Source organism: Coffea arabica, chromosome 6e, assembly GCF_036785885.1.
Source record: "Coffea arabica cultivar ET-39 chromosome 6e, Coffea Arabica ET-39 HiFi, whole genome shotgun sequence".
Lineage (NCBI taxonomy): Eukaryota > Viridiplantae > Streptophyta > Magnoliopsida > Gentianales > Rubiaceae > Coffea > Coffea arabica.
This window is the reverse complement of record NC_092321.1, coordinates 57,782,021-57,797,597: the sequence shown is the minus strand read 5'-3', so window position 1 is coordinate 57,797,597 and position 15,577 is coordinate 57,782,021. Positions and strand designations below refer to the sequence as shown.

The following is a 15,577-nucleotide window of genomic DNA, read 5'->3' as shown; positions in this document are numbered from 1 at the left end:
CGCAACCCGGGATGCGGGAAAAAATTTTTCCAGAAATTTCTTTTTCAACTGTGCCCACGTGATGATACTACCTGCAGGTAGGTAGTATTGCCAATCCTTCGCTGCATCCTTGAGAGAGAAAGGGAAAGCCCTGAGTCGTATTTGCTCTTCGGTGACCGCTGGGGGTTTCATGCTAGAGCAAACCACTTCGAATTCCTTGATATGTTTGTGGGGTTCCTCACCAGAAAGGCCATGGAACGAAGGTAGGAGTTGAATCAACCCCGATTTCAACTCGAATGAGGTATTCTCAGCCAGAGTTGGGAACGTGATGCACAAGGGCTGATGAGTCAGTTCTGGGGTAGCCAGCTCCCGTAATGTCTGGGTGTTGGCCATGCTCAATTCGTCTTCTATTGACTCGTTTTCAGAAAATGAGTACCCTTCTTTTTGTCTCTTGGTCTCTTGCCTTCGCCTACGTGCTGCCTTCTCAACCTCAGGATCGTATACCAAGTCACCTGTGCGAGAAGAACGGGGCATAAACTAGCAAAAGTACCAAGAAAAAGAAAAATAAAACAAAATAAAAACTGAATTCAAAAAGAAACAACTAATTCAGACGCCAGTCCCCGGCAACGGCGCCAAAAATTGACAGGTGCCCAGCTGGAGCTCTGCTGGTGGTGAGGGGCGCCTGGACAGAGCTCGCGTGCGTTTGGGCTGCCTGCGAGAGGGGCTCGCGCGAGGAGGCTGCTAACGACCCGAGCGCGCGAGCGAGGCTGCTGCTGGGTGGATGCTGTGCTGGAGTGGCGCGCTCTGTACGCGCGGAGGAAGCGCGCGGCCTGGGCGCGGCTGCTCGAGCTGATGGCGGCGCACGGACTGCGCTGGAGTCGCGTGCACTGGAGGGGGCCGAAGGCTTCTGGTCTGCGCGCGCGGGCTGTGGTCCAGACTGCGGCTGCTGCTGGGTGGATCTGGACCAGCGCAGGAGGACGCGCGCGGTCTGATTCTGGCTGCGCGCTAGCGCGCGGCAGGCGAGGCTGGGCGAGGCAGGCGGCGGCGCGATGGGCTGGCGGCAGGCGCGCGCGGTCTCGCGCTGCTGGGAGACGCGGCTGTGCAGCGACCGCGATGGACGGCGTGTGGTGCGGCGGCGGACCAAGCAAAAGAAGGAAAAGAAGAAAAGAAAGAAAAGGGAGAAGAAAGAAGAAAGAAAGAAAAAGGAAGAAAAGAAGAAGTAGGGCTAGGGAAGTTTTTTTTTTTTTTTTTTTTTTTTTTTTTTTTTAACGTGACCACCTAGCGTGGGCACGCCTAACTGCCATGTAGCCCGCAGATTCTGAACGAAAATTTCCTCCGTCAGGCGTGACCATCTGGCGTGGGCACGTCTAACTGCTATGTAGCCCGCAGATTCTGAACGAAAATTTCCTCCGTCAGGCGTGACCATCTGGCGTGGGCACGTCTAACTACTATGGAGTTCGCAGAATCTGAACGAAAATTTCCTCCGTCAGGCGTGACCATCTGGCGTGGGCACGTCCAACTACTATGGAGTTCGCAGAACCTGAGCGAAAATTCCTTTTCCTCAGGCGTGATCACCCGGCGTGGGCACGCCTAACCACTAATCTCCTGCCACAAAACATTAAACCATCAATTGACACTAATACATAACTAAAACTTCAAAAATGCATGAAAACTGCCACAAATATTCTTGGGTTGCCTCCCAAGTAGCGCCTTTCTTTAATGTCTTTGGCTAGACATGGCCAAAACCCTCAAGCATGAGAAAGTGGATCGTGGAGGTGTTCAACCTCTACTTCTTCAACATAGAAACCCTCATAATAAGGTTTGAGACGATGGCCATTCACCACGAACTTTTTCTCCGTGTTTAAACTCTGGATCTCCACTGCACCATAATGGAACACATTAGAAACGACAAATGGACCAATCCAACGAGAACGCAACTTACCGGGAAAAAGTTTAAGCCTTGAGTGATACAAGAGGACTTTTTGCCCCACTACAAAAGTTTTCCTAGAAACCTGTTGATCATGAAAGATTTTACTCTTTTGCTTATAGATCGTGGCATTCTCATAAGCTTCATTTCTTATCTCCTCTAACTCCTGTAGTTGCAATTTCCTTTGGACCCCTGCTTCGTCAAATCCCATGTTACATTGCTTCACTGCCCAAAACGCCTTGTGTTCGAACTCCACGGGGAGATGGCAAGCCTTACCGAAAACAAGTCTATAGGGAGACATCCCAATTGGCGTCTTATACGCGGTTCTGTACGCCCATAGTGCGTCCTCTAACTTTAAACTCCAATCCTTCCTGTCCGGGCGCACCATCTTCTCCAAGATCGACTTGACTTCCCTGTTCGACACTTCGGCTTGACCGTTCGCCTGCGGGTGATACGGTGTGGATACCTTGTGCAGTACACCGTATTTTCGAAACAAGGCCGTGATAGTCTTGTTGCAGAAATGTGTCCCTCTATCACTAACCACAGCTCTTGGCATCCCAAAACGGACAAAGATATTAGACTTTAAGAACTCTGCAACCACTCTAGAATCATTAGTACGGGTGGCTTTGGCTTCCACCCATTTAGAAACATAATCCACAGCAAGTAAAATGTATAGGAAACCTAAAGATGAGGGAAAAGGACCCATAAAATCTATCCCCCAAACATCAAAAATTTCAACAAACAACATGGGGGTTTGAAGCATTTGGTCCCTGCGAAAAATATTCCCCACCCTTTGACACCTATCACAGGATTTACAGAATAAATAAGCATCTTTGAACAGGGTGGCCCAGTAAAAACCACTCTCTAACACCTTTCGAGCTGTTCGTTTGGGCCCAAAGTGCCCTCCACATGCAAACGAATGACAGAAATTTAAAATGGAGTGAAATTCACCTGCACTTACACACCTCCTGAGCACTTGATCCGAACATTGTCTCCAAAGGTACGGGTCGTCCCAAATGTAATATTTGGCATCACTTTTCAACTTGTCTCTCTTAGCCTTGGGCCACCCTGCAGGCAATTGATTAGTCACCAAGAAATTTACTATATCAGCATACCAGGGTGTAGACGAGTTAATGGCAAGTAGTTGCTCCTCTGGAAATGCCTCCCTCAATGGTAGCTCTTCCTTATGAGCAAGCAAGCGGCTCAAATGATCAGCGACTAGGTTTTCTGCCCCACTCTTATCTTTAATCTCCAAATTGAACTCTTGGAGGAGCAGGATCCATCTGATAAGCCTTGGTTTAGCATCTTTCTTCGTCATCAGATATCTCAAGGCTGCATGGTCAGAAAAAACTATTACTTTTGCACCTAGCAAGTATGGTCTAAATTTTGGTTGAGGTGCCTTTAAATTTCAAATGTGCAAGAATCTATGTAATGAATTTCTGGGCACTTTCTTTATACTTTTGCACCCTTTTGACTCCTTTTTATCCTACCTTCTCACCCTAGCCCCACTACAACCTTGCAAAGTCCCTTGATTGCTGCATTTAAATTCATGAGTAGGTGGTGGAGATATGATATATGAGCAAGCTTATGGTAGTGTCATTCTATTGTGTTGATTTGAGAGCCATCTTATATACATTTCATATACACTTTGGAGTGAACGAGTGCATTTGGAACTGTGAGCATTGTTGATTTGGTATATTCTGATTTCGATGAGGTTAGTGGGGAGATTGGGATGCCGTTTTTGGTATGAACTGCTGTGATTAGCTTCGTATCTCGATTGTATTTCTGAGTAATTATGCTTGAGGGCAAGCATAGTTCAGGTGTGGGGGAGATTGATAGGTTCCATTTTAGTGGGTATTTTGGGCATTATTGCATAATTAATTGACTAAATATTTTCGTTAATTGGGTGGATTCTACTGATATTTTGTTTTGGTGCTAATTGCAGGAATGGTTGCTGAAAAGCGCTTAAATTCAACTTTTAGAAGATTCATCGGAGTGGGGCCCGTTTGAGAAGCGGAAAAAACCTAATTGTAATAGATTTTATTTTAATATATATTTCTAGGGAGTCTTGCTGCAATTTTGAGAAGTAACAATTTGTAATTTATCTCTGGCGCGGCTTAGGTTAGAGAGGAGTCTTCGTTTTTGGTTTTTGAATGAGAGGAGAGAGCCGCAGCCTGGAGGGGAAAAAGGCAACGGACAGAAGCCATCATTGTTGACTTGTGAGAAACGAATTCTTCATGTTTGGACTTGACAACTTGAGAAATCAAGCAATTGAGAAACTTTCACTCTCGTGTATCTTGACTTCAATTGGAAAAAGGAAGAAAGCTTAAAGGAGCCGCCATTGTTGACTTTGCTCTTGGGCTGTCCTACCTTGTGCGAATCGAATTGGAGAACAAAAGCAATCTCTCGTATGTTTCCACTTAACAATCGAGAGCAATACAAATTTGAGCTTTCTCCTCCTGTGGTGGACCGAAGCGGGATAATCGAAGTGCAAACCTTTCTCAGTTTTCCACGCGCGGTTTGTCCTCCATTAATGGAGGGCTAATTCTCTAATTCTAGTCAAGGGACAGCTGATGAATTGGTTCAATTAATGCTGTGAGATCTAAACCGCTTTTAATTATTTCCTCCGTTTATTGGTATTTATATGTTCTTTGCTTTTAACTGTTATAGCTCTTGTGTATGATTGATTAGTGCGCAATAATTAATTATTCATATAGGCTATTTTGCTAAATAGAGGTAATTGAATCCGTAATTGTTCGTTACCTCTATCCCAGTAGCAACTGGTATAATTGGGTTTATGTCAGGGGAATATATGATCTAGCTTAAATAAACCCTCGTAGCGTGTTTATTGGTTAGGATTGGGCCTTTCTAATTATTAATGCAATCTGGAAATTGAATCCTACGGTCGTACCTAGGGTTGTTTTTGGGTTAGAGAAATAGCTAACGGTCGTACCTTGGCTATCGATAAATTAAGGAAGGGTTGGTTGTTTAGCGCGTGCGAGACAACTAGAACCAATCTATTAATAAATGTTGGAATTACCTTTGAATCAATGATCAGTGCATGAACCATTTCTGAAGTATACCCTTGGCTAGAGTTTCTCTCATTTATTTCTTTTAATTAATTATTTTCTGCAGTTAATTTGTTTAGTTGGCATTTGATACCAAAACCCCCCATTAATCTTGATTTGAAAAGAAACAAATATCTCTCCAGTCCCTGAGGAGACGACCCTGCTTACCACTATCTACTAGTTAGAGAACTCAGTTAAATAATTGATTCAGGTATATCGGATTAAGCAAACTCTTCGGGAATAGGGTGAATCAAGTAACCCATTGCACACCTAGAGTCCCTGCTCCAGTACTCGAATTGATTACTAGCTGTTGCAGGTGGTAGTTAGGATTTATTTATTATTATTGCACAGGTTCGGCACCTGTCAGGATCTCATACCCGTCTAGGATGCAACTTTCCATTGTGTATCTTGGGACTAAAAGAGGAGCAACTGGGTACAATCTCATAGTCTCCTTGATGATTGCTTTGAGATAGGGAAGCTTTTGAATATCATCTTCATCTATCATTTTTTTCTCTCCAAGCACCTCTTGGATTTCGTTTTGAGCTTTTTCCAGTGCCGTAGGGTTCTTGATAAGTGCTGTCATTGCCCAGATTACTGTGCCTGCTGAAGTTTCTGACCCGGCAAAAAATACGTTCTGCAGTTGTTTATTGAAAAACAAAAAAGATAATCATCAATGAATTTCCTAAGCCTAAAACTTTTCATGTGTTTGGGTTGAAGATCATTTAGAAATTTTTTTCAGACAGTAAAAATGTAAAATTTTTGGAATGTGATGTATGAGCGATAAAGAGATGGATAAACATTATGTTTAGGAAATATTACAAATTCTTTTTTTCTGAAAAAGGGCTGAGTCCAATGCTTCTTGTTCATCAAGACCAATTGTATCGAATTGAAATAAATCAACATTTGTGTAAGACAAAATTATGACTCTCATCCTATCCAATTCTGGTGGAGACCCAAAACACAACCTCTCTATCAGAATTTGAACTTGGAGTTGGTATGTAATAGTGCCAATTAACTTAAGGATGTAAATAGAAAAACAAATAAATAACGCTGTGTTTGGCTTTGTGTCAGAATTAAATTGTATAGTATTCATATTAAGCAGCATTATTTTTCATAAGATATGATTGCAATTTCAAGTAGAAAAGAACTAACAGAACCTGTATATCACACTCTGTACTGGAATAGTATGTTAAAGAGTTAGTTTATTACCATAAGCGTGGCCTTGATGTGATCCACAGTCAGATCAAACGGAGTTGATCTGTCCTTCTGTAATTGAATCAAGAGATCAATAATGTCTCCATCCATTGACGTTGGCCTATTTGGATCCAGGTGCTCATCAATGAGTTCTTGGTAGAACAAATCAAGCTTGTTGAAAACTTTCTCCAGTCGAGATAGCATCCCAGTGTATTTATCCAACCAACCAATTGTAGGAAAATAATCAGAGAAATAGAATGCAACAAACATTGCCTGAGCTTCTTGCAAGAGAAAGTGGAATCTTTTTCTTTCTTGGCCTTCCTCGTCATACCTTTTTCCAAATCCAATTCGGCAAATCATTGTACTTGTGAGAGACAATAAAGTGTGAGTCAAGTCAGTTACTTGTGATGAAGCAGATTCCCGGTATATCTTTTGAATCATTCGGTAGACCTCATCTTCGCGTATAGGACGAAATGATTGAACTCTCTTGGAGCTCAAGAGATGAAGAACACAAATCTTTCTCAATTCTCTCCATTGCTCATTGTACAGTGCGAACGCGATGTCCAGGCCATTGTAGGACAATTTTCGCTGGCCAAGCATAGGTGGCCGGCTACAGAAAATTAAGTCATGATTTTTCATAACTTCTTCTGCCATTCTTGCTGAAGAAACCACAAGTACTGGCATGGATCCAAGCTTGAGGGACATGAGAGGGCCATACTTTCTGGAAAGCTCCCCGAGATAGACATGTGGGGCTGAGGGATCAAATTGATGCATGTTTCCAATGATTGGAATCCCAGGAGGACCAGGGAGAGGAGGATGAGATTTTGTTGAATATTTCCTGCTGTTTTTCTGAAGAAGAATCAGGAAAATTATGGGAAGAGCTGAAAGTAAAGCAATGATCAATACTATCTCCATCACTTCAGGAGGAAGATTTTCTTGAGGTGGCTGGAAAATGGCCATAGAAGTTGGTTTTAAATAGTCTTTGTTGAGCTTCAAGTTGCTTGATTTTTTTAATCTTTTCTTTTCTAGTGTGTAGGGAAAAAAACTACCATGGCCCAAATCCAAGAATTTTGAAATATCACAAAAATTTTTCGAACAAGTTTTTTGGATTTTTTTCTCTTTTAAGAATATAGGTTTTTTTCCGTGTAAAATAGTGAGAAAGTGAAGGTCATTTTTGGTAACTCATTATGTCAAGAGAGGTCAATATAATTTCTCAAATTAGAGGGAAGCTAGATGAAATTGTTAGAAACCTAAGGGGGTTATCCCTTAAAATAATGTGTATTGGTATATTTCAATAGCTTGTGTTAGTGAATATGAGTATTTGATTAGTCTAAAATTTAGTATCCATGATTCCCGAGGCATTATTAACTATTAGTTGGTGGATATTACAAAACTTTTGTAGGATTATTGTATTATTTGTCCGTAAGAAACTAAATAAATCTTAAAATTGATTTTCATGTATAGCTAGAACTTATTTTTGAAAATTTACCAGAAAATTAGTACATCATGTTTGAAAAATACAGATTTAGCTCCTCTACAGTTGCAAGAGAAACCGGACTATATAATTGATGGTTTGAGATTGAATCGAAGTGGCCCTACTCGATCTCAATCATCCATTTCAAAACTAGTGAATCTTGAAATAGATGGCGGATATCAAGCTGTGACACTCTAATCCAATCTTGGACCGTCATAATGCGGTCCTTGCAACCGTAGGAGATCTGAATCCACAAAATACCGACCCTTGGGGGTTAAAACTAATGATCGAAGAAGAATAATCCGTAGAATATTGTTGGATGTTTTTCGTGTTGAGGGTTGACTGCTGAATTTTAAAGCCGAATGTGTCATGATCGTGAACTCACTTGTGACCACCACCCATAGAGAGAAGCGTGCAAAATATTTAGAAGTACGAACCAATACATGCCCTTTAGTTAATCTCCTGGGATTAGTCTAATGGTCAGTGGAGGGTTTTAAAAACTATCTCTGCTGTCAGGTTCATATTTGAATTCTGGGCCTAATAGCAAGGGAGTGGAAAAGTAACGGGGAAAGATGGGAGGTCAAAAAAAATGCCCTTGAGTTGTTTATTGTGTTTATTGTTAAGAATCCCAACACATGGTCCCAGGGTTTATATAAAACTACTTGTTTGGAAATAAATTCTACAGCCTTGACCTAATGCTTGTCAGAGATGATTTCGAATCACAATAATTGCATACGAGTATCTTTCATGACTTCATTTACAGCAAAAGTCAAAGATTTGATATCATATAGTTTGCATAAACCTTTTGTTTCAACATGTTAAATTGACCTTCGAACTTACGTATTTATAGCTTAGTCTTGGAAACAGAAATATTTATAGGTTTTTTTTTTTAACGATTTTTCCACACGGAAGTGAGGTAAATTTCCTCAAATGTCCTTACTCAGTCCCTCAACTTATATTTTTCTTCATTTTAGTTGTTGATCATTTATGTTCAATTTAAATTAGTCAGTTTAGATGCTTGACAAAACCAAATGGTCTTTTACCAAGCAGGTGATTATTGATGGACCCATGACTTTTATCAGATCAAATTTATAATATAAGCTTTATGAAGAATGGACTCTAAATATGAGGGTTTTGGGAATTGCTATGCCAGCCGTTCTGAGGTCCATTCTTGTTCCTCCTTCGTGCTAGCTTTTTCATTTCCTTTCTTGTTTTAACCAAATTTAAAAAAAAAACGAAGTACTTGCTTTGATTCTCATATGAGTGCAATGGAATGATGATTCATATAATATTGAATGGTTAATCTCATAACTAATATTTTCAAACTTTTCAAGAATTGACGGGGTATGTAATTTAAGAAGAGATGGATGGCCAATATGTCGTCTTATTGCATCTACTAGTTGAATTTAACATAGATGCGTTTGGATAAGAGATTATTTGGAAAAAAAATTGAAATAATACAGTAATATTTTTTATGATATAATGTATGTCAAATAAAAGAACGATTGGAAATTGTGTTTATGATACAAACTAAATAATATTTGAGAATTTTTTTTTTTTTGGCAAATCATGCTAACCAAATGGACCTGTTGTTGTAGTTTGGACAAACTAGTAATTTGGCCATATGTCAAGTGAGAAATTAACCAAAAAAGAAAGCCAAATTGCTCAAAGCAATAAACAACTGCAAGATTCCCCCCGCGGGGAGCTACAAGATTTAAATGAAATAACAGCGTGGTGCTGTTCTCGCTACAATTTTTGTAAAAGACTAATTATTCAGAAATACTAAAAGCTATTATTGGGTTACCTATTTCAAAATCTAACTATGAAAGCAAATGTGAAGATCAAAAAGACTAATTTTCAAAATTGGAATCCAAGACCATGTAAAACAATTAGACACCTATAATGTTCTCTTTTTTCTTGGTAAGCAAAAATTTGGGTGGGTTTGACTCTGATTATTACCATAGGTCGGTTTCAATTACAAATCAACCACCAATACAATTTTCACATTCAATAGGTTACTTGTAAGAGTTCTTGCATATCGCCAATCAACACAGTTCTCACATTTGGGACTATAGGTTCTTACGAATTACGTTCCAACATAATTCTCACATTTGGAACCATAGATCACTTACATGAATTTTTATAGATTGTACACCAATACAACTATTCAATTTTTGTGGTTGTTGAGATTGGGAATTCAATAAACTTTCTCTCTCTATGAGAGCACTTTCTCGCTCTATGAGAGAACTTTTCCCTCCTTGGTGGGAGCTCAAAAATTTTCAAATCCCAAAGTTCAAATCCAGGCAAAAAGCACAAAGAACCAATTCCACCAACAAATCTCTACATGATTCCCACAGCTTTCTAGATCGGACAAATTAAATATGTGTTAGTCGGTGTAGAAGTATCCACTATGTTGTCTGCATTAACTCCAAAAAGAGCAGCAGCTGAAGAGGCACTACAAGTACGCAGGGGAAGGGAGTTGCAAATGCGATTGTGGGCCAGTACTTCACAAGCATAAAATCTTCCATTTCAAGGCTTGCTTTCCTTTTTTTTCTTTTCCTTTTCCAGCTTTCTTCATTTTACTGCCTTTCATTTTCTTGTTTCTACTGTTTGTCCTCTATTTTCGTTATCACCCAGGTAAGCATTTACCTAGCTGAAGTAAGCAGTTTTACTTTTGATCTGCACTAGCTTGGTTAGTTCTACTTCACTGTCAGAGTAGAACTGGTATCCCCTCTATAGCTCAGTCCATTACTAGGGCGGAAGAATTGTCGGAGATTATGCAGAAATTTGCCTTAAATTCCCAAGAGTGCACCATAACTGACCTGGACTTTGGTGATTCTAGTATCAGTAGACAAGAATGCCAGCTAAGTTTGTTGGGTAAGATCCGAGGTGAGAAAATGGTAAATTTCACTGGTCTAAAAAACTTTGTTAGTACGGCTTGGGGTTACCCAAAAGATCCGAAGGTTACAGAGCTAGGTCCAAACCTGTACCAATTCTTTATTCCTGAAGAGGAAACCTGAGAGAGGATTGTGAATGGAGGCCCTTGGATCTTGGACAACCAACTGATTGTGTTGAGCAACTGGTATGAAGGGATTGAGGATGACCCAGACGCCTTCAGAATGACCCCATTGTGGGTGCAAATGTGAAACTTGCCAGTTCATTGGTTGTCAAAAGAAGTGGGGAAGAAGATTGGTAAAACAGTGTTTAGAGGAGTGAAAAAAGCTATTATCCCTCAAGCAGGTGGGAAGGAAGGCAGGCACTTGAAGGTGCACATTGTGATTGATACATATCGGCCATTACCTAGGGGTACTACAGTCAAGATGAATGATTCTCTGAAGTGGATTAAGTTTAGGTACTAGAGATGCCCAGATTTCTGCTATGCTTGCAGAATCATTGGCCATAGTGAGAAGGGTTGCGCATCAGGTGCATCAGTGGGGAAGGGGCAATAAGAGAACCAGTATGGGCCTTGGTTGAGAGTAAATTATGGCAAAGGTTCTCCACAAAAGGACAATAACGGGTACAAAACCCCTTCCAACAGAATGCACTAGGGTTTGGAAAATGGGGAACTAGTTCGTAAGGAGCAAAGTCAGGTGGTGGAGGTTAATCACCCAAAGGAACAAATGGGAACCGAGGAAGTTAGGGAGAGAAATGTGGTGGCTGCCTTCAAAGAAGAGGTTACAAAGTTTCTGCAATCCAATAAGGAAGGGATGACCCAGGTACCACCAACACCCACCAGCAAGATACTAGAGACAGGTAACAAGCAAGGTAGCACACCAATGGTGGAGTCAATAGAAGAGAAGCAAGAGAAAGGTAATGGAAAAAGTAAAAACCAGGTAATGACCATGGAGGTAGAGAGAACTGAGAGGAGTGGGGAACCTGATCCTCATAAGGAGGATTTGGAAATGATGGATCCACAGTCATCAGGGAAAGAACAGACAACAACGGATTGCAACCAGGTGAGAGAAAAACAGAAGAGTATCAAGGAAATATTACAGATTAGGATATTTGATAAGAGCATGGGAAGTAGCCAACAAGGAACAGGACAGCCTCAGGACTTGAAGGGTAGAAGGACTATAAGAACACCAAGAGGAAGAGGTAGGAGAGCACTAAAACAGCTAGATGGGAATAGTATGGCTCAACCTGTTCTGAGCAAACGGAAGTTAAGTCTGATTGATGAGGAAATGCCAGAAGTGGATAATATGGGGCAAGTGCCAAAGAGGAACAAAACTGATAGTCCCGGAGGGAGGAGTGAGAGACAAGAAGAGGGATGGGAACCAGCCTTAACTGGGTCTCCAATTGTCAATGAGAGTGATGGTGTGGAATTGCCAAGGTGCTGGGAGCCCCTTGACAATTCCCCATCTGAAGGAGTATAAAAAACTCCTCTCCCCAAAACTTTTATTTTTAAGTGAGATAAAAAATAGATCAAAGTATATGGAAAAAATACAAAAAATCCTTAACCATGACTGCTACTATGTGGTGGAAGCAATGAATAAAGTAGGAGGAATGGCACTGTACTGGAACTCTGATGTTAAAATATTGCAAGTGCAACACACTTCCTTCACCGTGGAAGCTCAGATTGAGGATCAAGAAAGTAAGTGTTTGTGGTGGATGATTGGCATTTACGCCAATTGTAATGATGCCATAAGGAAAGTGCAATGGACAGTAGTGAACAGAAGAAGACAGCTATGGGGAAACAAATGGCTGTTGGTTGAGGATTTCAATGATATTACTTCAAATTCTGAAAAGCGGGGAGGGAGATGTAGAGCCGAACGGAGCTTCAATGACTTTAGGGATTTTATAAGTGCCAACCAACTGGTGGACCTGGGGTATGAGGGGCAGCCGTGGACCTGGTGCAACAACTGGGGGAATGAAGGAGAAATTAAGCAAGGGTTAGATAGAGCCATGAGCAGTGCAGATTGGAATCAGACGTTTGAGAATGCGAAGTGCTCTCACATTAAAGCTTACACTTCAGATCATTGTGCCTTAATGATAGACACCAAGCCTACTATGGAAAAGAAAAAAAGAAGGTTCTTCTTTGATAAGAGATGGCTCCAACATGAGGAAATATCTGAGGTTGTTAAAGAAGTATAGGAGGGAAGTGTTGAAAGATCTCGGATGTACCAGTGCAATCAAAAGTGAGGAACTGTAGAGTGGCTATGCTTAAGTGGAGTAATAGCATCAACAAAAATTCTAAGGACAGAATTGATAGCCTCAAAAAGCAACTGGATCAGACTAGAGAGTCTTCAAAATACAATAAGAGAAAACAGATGGCTGGTTTGAAGTCACAGTTGAAAGAGGAGTACAATGATGAGGAAATCTTCTGGAGCCAAAAATCTAGACTCAAATGGTTGCAAGAAGGGGACCGAAATACTCAATACTTCCATGCACCGGTAAATGGCAGAAATAAACAGAATATATTACAAAGAATTCAAAAGGAAGATGGTGGTTGGACCGAATCAGAAGAAGAAATTGGGAAAGAAATTGAAGACTATTACAGGAAGCTCTTCGCCAAGTCCTCAACTAGTAATGCTCAGGAGGTATTAGAGGGGATTCCAGCTTCTATCACGGCAGAAATGAACATGGAACTAACCAAGGAAGTGACAGAAGAAGAGATAAAAAATGCCTTCTTCACTATGGATTGCAATAAGGCTCCTGGCTCGGATGATATGACACCTTTATTTTTCCAAAAATTTTGGAAAATTATCAAAGGAGACCTGGTAAATGCTATTCAAAGTTTCTTCCATTCTGGTCTTATGTTAAAAGCCATTAACCACACAATCATTTCCCTCATTCCCAAAGTTCCTTGTCCTACTAACATCAAGCAATATAGACCTATTAGTCTGTGCAATGTCGTGTATAAAGCTATAACCAAAATCATTGTTAATAGACTAAAGCCTGTTCTTAAGCACTGCATTAGCATCAATCAATCTGCCTTTATACTTGGGAGGCACATTATTAATAACATAATCATCTCTCATGAATATTTGCATTACCTTAAAAATAAAATGCATGGAAAGGATGGTTATATGGCTGTGAAGTTGGATATGTTAAAAGCATACAACAGAGTTGAATGGGATTTCTTACAATCAATTATGAGCAAAATGGGGTTTTGTGAGAGGTGGATTAATTGGATCATGAACTGTATCAGAACAGTCTCTTTTTCTTTCAATATAAATGGAGATTGTAAAGAATATATTACACCTCAATGAGGGATTAGACAGGGAGATCCCTTGTCACCTTACCTCTTTCTCATCTGTTCAGAAGGCTTTTCTAACCTTCTAAAAAATGCAGCTCAAGACGGGAGAATAAGTGGAATCAAGATAAGTAGACAAGGCCCTTCAGTGACACATGTTTTCTTTGCTGATGACTCGCTAATCTTTTGCAAGGCTTCATGTCAAGAGGCACAGGAGTTGACAAAAATCCTGAAGAGATACGAACAAGCTTTAGGACAAATGATAAATCTTGACAAATCCAGTGCCTTCTTTAGCAAAAATGTCAACTAGGAAACAAGGGAGGAAGTATGCAGCCAGCTGGAAGGAATTCAACAAGTATCTCAAGGGAAATACTTGGGACTCCCAATGGTGATCACCAAAACAAAGAAGCAAATGTTCGGATTCATCAAGGACAACATTGAACACAGAATGCAAAGCTGGAAATCCAAATTGCTAAGCTCAGTTGGGAAAGAAATCTTGATCAAAGCAGTCTCAATGGCTATGCCTACTTACACTATGTCTTGTTTCAAATTGTTTCAAATTGCCATGTAGGGTATGTAAAGATATATGCTCTCTACTCTCAAAATTCTGGTGGGGAGAGCAAGACAGCAAGAACAAAATACATTAGGTGGCATGGGAGAAGATGACCAAGGAGAAGAAAAAAGGAGGCCTAGGCTTTAAGGATTTACAAAGCTTTAATAGAGCCTTGCTAGCCAAACAGATTTGGAGGATCATAAGAAATCCAAACCTGTTATCTAGCAAGGTGCTAAAGGTGAAGTATTTTCCTAAGAGCTGCATCCAGGAGTGCATAGTGGCTAAGAATGAATCATGGTTTGGGCAAAGCATAATGAGTAGCAGAGAGACCCTTTGGTGGAAAGGGAGAAGACGAATAGGAAATGGAAAGAAAACCAGCATTTGGAACGACCAATGGATTCCAAACAACTTCAAAGGGAAACCAGTCACTGCCAAACCACAAGAATGCATGCTTAACAAAGTTGCTAACTTGATCAGTCACTACAGGTGGAATAAATCTCTCATCTTTAAGACTTTTTGCAAAGAGGATGCAGATAATATTTTGAAAATTCCTATCAGCATTATGGGGAGAGATGATAATACTTTCTGGATAGGGAACCCAAATGGGGAGTACACTGTGCAGTCGGGATACAAAATGGCAATGGACAGGAGGAAGGAAGAGACTAGGAAAGAAGGTGAGGGAGCAGAATCGAGCTGCAGCTCACTAAGCCAGCAAGTGTGGAAGGTACTGTGGAGCTTAAACATCAGCCACCAAGTCAAGATGTTCATATGGAAAGGTCTCTCGGATGCAATACCAGTCAAGGAACTGACATGGAGAAGAGTCAAAGTGGGAGATCCAATATGCACAATGTGTGGAGAAGAAGTGGAAACACTGGAACATATGTTACTTAAATGTAGCAAAGTCAAAGACATCTGGAAACTAGCTCCTATCCATTGGGATGGTATCGAGCACAGGTCGGTTAAATTCAAAGATTGGTGGGCAGCAGTTTCTGAAGCGAGAAGTAGGATTCAAAGGAAAGCTCATATAGGCCTCACGGCATATATCTTGTGGCAGATCTGGAAAAGTAGGAACAACAAGGATTTCAACAACAAAGATATGGATCCAGCTACAATTGTAAACAAAGCATGCAATGCATGGTGCGAATTTGAAAATGCAGCAGGGAAAGCAAGGAATTGGAGCATTGGGAAA

At 40.7% G+C, this 15,577-nt stretch overlaps 2 protein-coding genes across 2 annotated transcripts; one reads left to right on the top strand and one right to left on the bottom strand.

Moving 5' to 3' along the window:
- Nucleotides 1-5,168: 5,168 nt before the first annotated feature.
- LOC113738694 (6,7,8-trihydroxycoumarin synthase-like) lies at nucleotides 5,169-7,132 on the bottom strand. Its single transcript, XM_072055872.1, has 2 exons — nucleotides 6,184-7,132; nucleotides 5,169-5,608 (listed from the first exon to the last, which is right to left on the bottom strand). Exons 1-2 carry the CDS (start codon nucleotides 7,126-7,128, stop codon nucleotides 5,315-5,317), a joined length of 1,239 nt encoding a protein of 412 aa, XP_071911973.1. The 5' UTR covers nucleotides 7,129-7,132; the 3' UTR covers nucleotides 5,169-5,314.
- Nucleotides 7,133-12,145: 5,013 nt separating this feature from the next.
- Nucleotides 12,146-12,733, top strand: LOC140009964 (uncharacterized). The gene has a single exon (XM_072056315.1). The coding sequence runs from the start codon at nucleotides 12,146-12,148 to the stop codon at nucleotides 12,731-12,733; it is 588 nt and encodes a 195-aa protein (XP_071912416.1).
- Nucleotides 12,734-15,577: the final 2,844 nt, after the last annotated feature.

Coding starts and splice junctions, on each gene's coding strand:
- LOC113738694 (XM_072055872.1), bottom strand. CDS start 7,128: ATGGCCATTTTCCAGCCACCTCAAGAAAATCTTCCTCCTGAAGTGATG. Junction 5,609..6,183: donor ACATCAAGGCCACGCTTATG/GTAATAAACTAA, acceptor AAACAACTGCAG/AACGTATTTTTTGCCGGGTC.
- LOC140009964 (XM_072056315.1), top strand. CDS start 12,146: ATGGCACTGTACTGGAACTCTGATGTTAAAATATTGCAAGTGCAACAC.